We start from the raw sequence: 3,305 nt of genomic DNA on the forward strand, positions 1-3,305 counted from the left end.
TATATATATATACATATATATATTTGGTTTTGGTTTTTCTCTCATATTTTTTTTTTTTCGCTTTTCTTTTTCCCTCCTTTCTTCCCCTTTTAACTTGATGGTGTAGTCTCCTCTGAGGAGGGCTCTGGTATATGTTCTGGAGGTTCCTCTGTCTCCAAAGAGACTTCTGGCTTCTCCTCTGTCAGTTTAGGCTCCTCGGGGGGTTGAGTGCCCTCCAGCTCCTGACTCTGAGCCTGACTGTTCATTTTCTCTTCTGCTTCTATCTCTTCCGAGGTGGGAATGGAGTTTTTCTTTGGACGGCCTTTGGGCTTTGTTGGAGCTTCCTGTCCACCCTTCAGCACCTGGAGCAATGAGATGAACCATCAGGATCAATCTGAACTCTGCTGCTGTGAGACATCCTTCAGAGAAGGATGGAACTCGGCTTTGACCTCAAAAGTAATCCATGGTCACCACTTCAGCCTCATTGAAGTGTCCTGCATTCACAAAGTGAGTTCATCCATTTTCTCATGGAAATAAAATGAAATGCAAACATTATCAGCAAAGACACCCAGAACTCTGGAGGTCTCTAAGTCAGTTCCTACAGGAAGCCCAAGAGCAACCCAGGCATGCAGTCCTCATCACTACACACAGAAGATTTTATGCACAATTTAGTTCCTTTCCTGAGTGCTTGCTTTATTCCAAACCCAAGTATTAAAATGCATGAGACCCCTCTCATTTGAGTAAAAGGTGGGAGTCAGCAAGCCAGGTCTGATCCTATGTTTAATTCCCTCTCCCTTCACACCATCACTGCAGCAATAAGACACTTCCAAAGATCTTTATCCAAGCTAATTCCAGATTTAAGTGGCAGTAACTTCTGCAGCTGTCACACACATTCAGAGATACAGTCTAGAACTGCATCTCCTCTGCCAGATCAGAATACATAAACATCTCCACTTGAGAATGTCACAGCATCATGGTTTCCACCAGGATTTATTGGACACTTGTCCTTTCTAAAAGCATTTTAACTGGAAAAGGGCCATGAAGCTGTAAAGAAGTGAAAGACACAAAAGGAAGATAGGAAAAGCAAGAATTAATGATATTAGCTCTCAAAACTGCACTGGTTTCCATAGAGCAGCACAATCTTTTTTGTCTATGCACATAACCTATCCCACAAGCATTAAGATCCCAGGAATGCTAAAAGTGCAGAGGGAAATATTTTGGTTCTTCCCTCTGTTCTGTCCTCATTTCTTTCATCCCTTTGCTTTGTATTCTTCCTACTGCCTATGGGCCCCTCTAGCCCACCACTTAGGCTGCAGGATGAATATTTGAAGAAAAAAGAGTGTCTCTAAGAAAAGTGATCAAGAATAAACCAAAATTTGATATCAACAGACACAGGTCACTGACACTGTGCTCAGCTTCCAAATCTGTTCTTTTGAAATCCGTTCTTAAGGATGATGGAATGAACCATTTACCATTTTCTTCCACTTCATCCTACGGTTCTGGTACCACGTCTTCACCTGCAGCTGTGTCAGCCCCAGCGACTGGGCTAAGTCCAACCTTGGAGACAAAAGAGACACTGAAGTGAGTCTACAGAGGACAAGAAGAGCTCAGATGCTCTGGGACAGCTGCTGGTACACCACATCCCTGATAAACAGGTCTATGATGTCTAAAGCAACCACATAAGAACCAAGACATCCAGCATCAGTCTGCTCTTTGCATCCTATTTCTTCTTCACTACCCACATAATAGGGGTAATAAAACTTTCTCATTTCTCACGGAGTAGTAGTACATCTAAATCTATTAATTCCTTATGCATTCTGCTATTATAGGCAATTCAGGCTTATAAATGAATTTATTATTTGCGTGCTTAGCTTAAGGGTATATGTGGCAGACAGCCCATAATCCTGATTCATCCTCCACAAATCTCCAACCTATGCAAGTTCATCTGAAACCATTCATTATTTCTGTATTAAAACCCAGGATATGAAGCAAATGCAGCTCAAAGTAACTCTTTATCCTTCCCCACAGGTGATAGCTCCATGCATCTGGCAGTTTTGTCATGGAGTTGCACAATGGATGGAGCTGGAAATCCTCAGCCACACTGGGTAAGTGGCCCACAGAGTCACGCAAGTCCTGCAGGTGGGATAGCTCCAACTCAAAGCCACGTTCCAATCTGTTCTGGAATCTGAGAGCTTTCTGGCAAGTCATTCCCAGCCTTTGGCTAGGGTAAAAAAGAATGTCAAGGCCAAGTTTTTCATAATCAAACTTCTGTTCCAGGTGGGCTCTTAGGGCAATAGACTCACTCTCCTATCCACAAACACCTATATACCTGGAGCAGCTTGCTGGTCTCAAACTCATGCGTGGATTCATGGCTCTCCCCCCGTGTGGATTCACTCTACACCTACAGGCTTGGTTTGCCCACTGCCTATGCCACTACACGGCATCTAAGAGGTACCCCATTGACTTCAAGACACTGTTATGTGAAAAGGAGAATCTAGCAGAGGCATTATCCTGTTGTGCTGCACTCTCTTTCTGCTACTAAACCAGGTGCTTCAGTTGCTCTGCCAGGGGTACAATCTTGTTTTCAGGAGTAAACCTGGATCACAACCCACTGCTTTGCCATCACGTTTCCAGCCATGAGTTGACAGAGACAAACACTGCTTGACTAACTCTTCTTGCCTTGCTGCACATGTCTGATCACACTTTGTAACCAGTTACCAGCTCTTGCCACATGCATTAGGGTAACCAGCACTGCCTAGAAACCCGAGGAAACAAACAGAGGGGAAATAGTACATGGACAGGAACTGCTCATCAGCCTCAAACATGTACAAAGCCAAGGAACAGTCATATGATAATATTAATTAACAGCCTCGAGTGCTTCATCAACAGTGTCAACCATCTGGTTATATGAAGCTGTGAGGAGTCTGCACAGAAGCATTAGTGACACAGTGTGATACAGCCTGGCCATGCTGGTGAAATTTGGTGGCAGGCAGAATGAGCAGAGAATGTCACCTTCAGTTTAAATACTGGGGCACTGCCATCTGTGGAGTTCAAGGTCTGGTGTACCTTTCAAACCCTCTCCAGGTTTACAAACTTCATAGGAATTGGACAGGTCTTTGTGCTGTCATTTCAATTTGCAAAGTAGGATTCAAAGCCCTTTAAACAGCTAAAGCCTCTCCTTTGTTTGGTTTCTCCATGTGGTACCAAGTAGGCCCCAAGAACTTCCCTTTTCCTTCAAAAAGACAAGGTACTTGCAAGTGCTTTACCAAGGGCAAGGCAGCCTTCAACTCTCTGCAACTCAACCTTTTTTCCAGTGAGCAGCAGGA

The 3,305-nt window shown here is 43.9% G+C and overlaps 1 protein-coding gene across 1 annotated transcript in view; it reads right to left on the reverse strand.

Annotated features, from left to right (window-relative positions):
- Nucleotides 1–68: 68 nt before the first annotated feature.
- Nucleotides 69–3,305, reverse strand: part of BARX2 (BARX homeobox 2) — a 31,986-nt gene continuing 28,749 nt past the window's right edge. The window contains exons 3-4 of the mRNA XM_010016576.1: nt 1,452–1,536; nt 69–341 (exon numbers count right to left, since the gene is read on the reverse strand). Coding sequence (XP_010014878.1) covers nt 90–341; nt 1,452–1,536 — 337 coding nt within the window. The 3' untranslated portion in view covers nt 69–89. The remainder of the gene's footprint in view (nt 342–1,451; nt 1,537–3,305) is intronic.

This window comes from Nestor notabilis, unplaced genomic scaffold (genome assembly GCF_000696875.1).
Source record: "Nestor notabilis isolate BGI_N333 unplaced genomic scaffold, ASM69687v1 scaffold25756, whole genome shotgun sequence".
NCBI classification, from domain to species: domain Eukaryota; kingdom Metazoa; phylum Chordata; class Aves; order Psittaciformes; family Psittacidae; genus Nestor; species Nestor notabilis.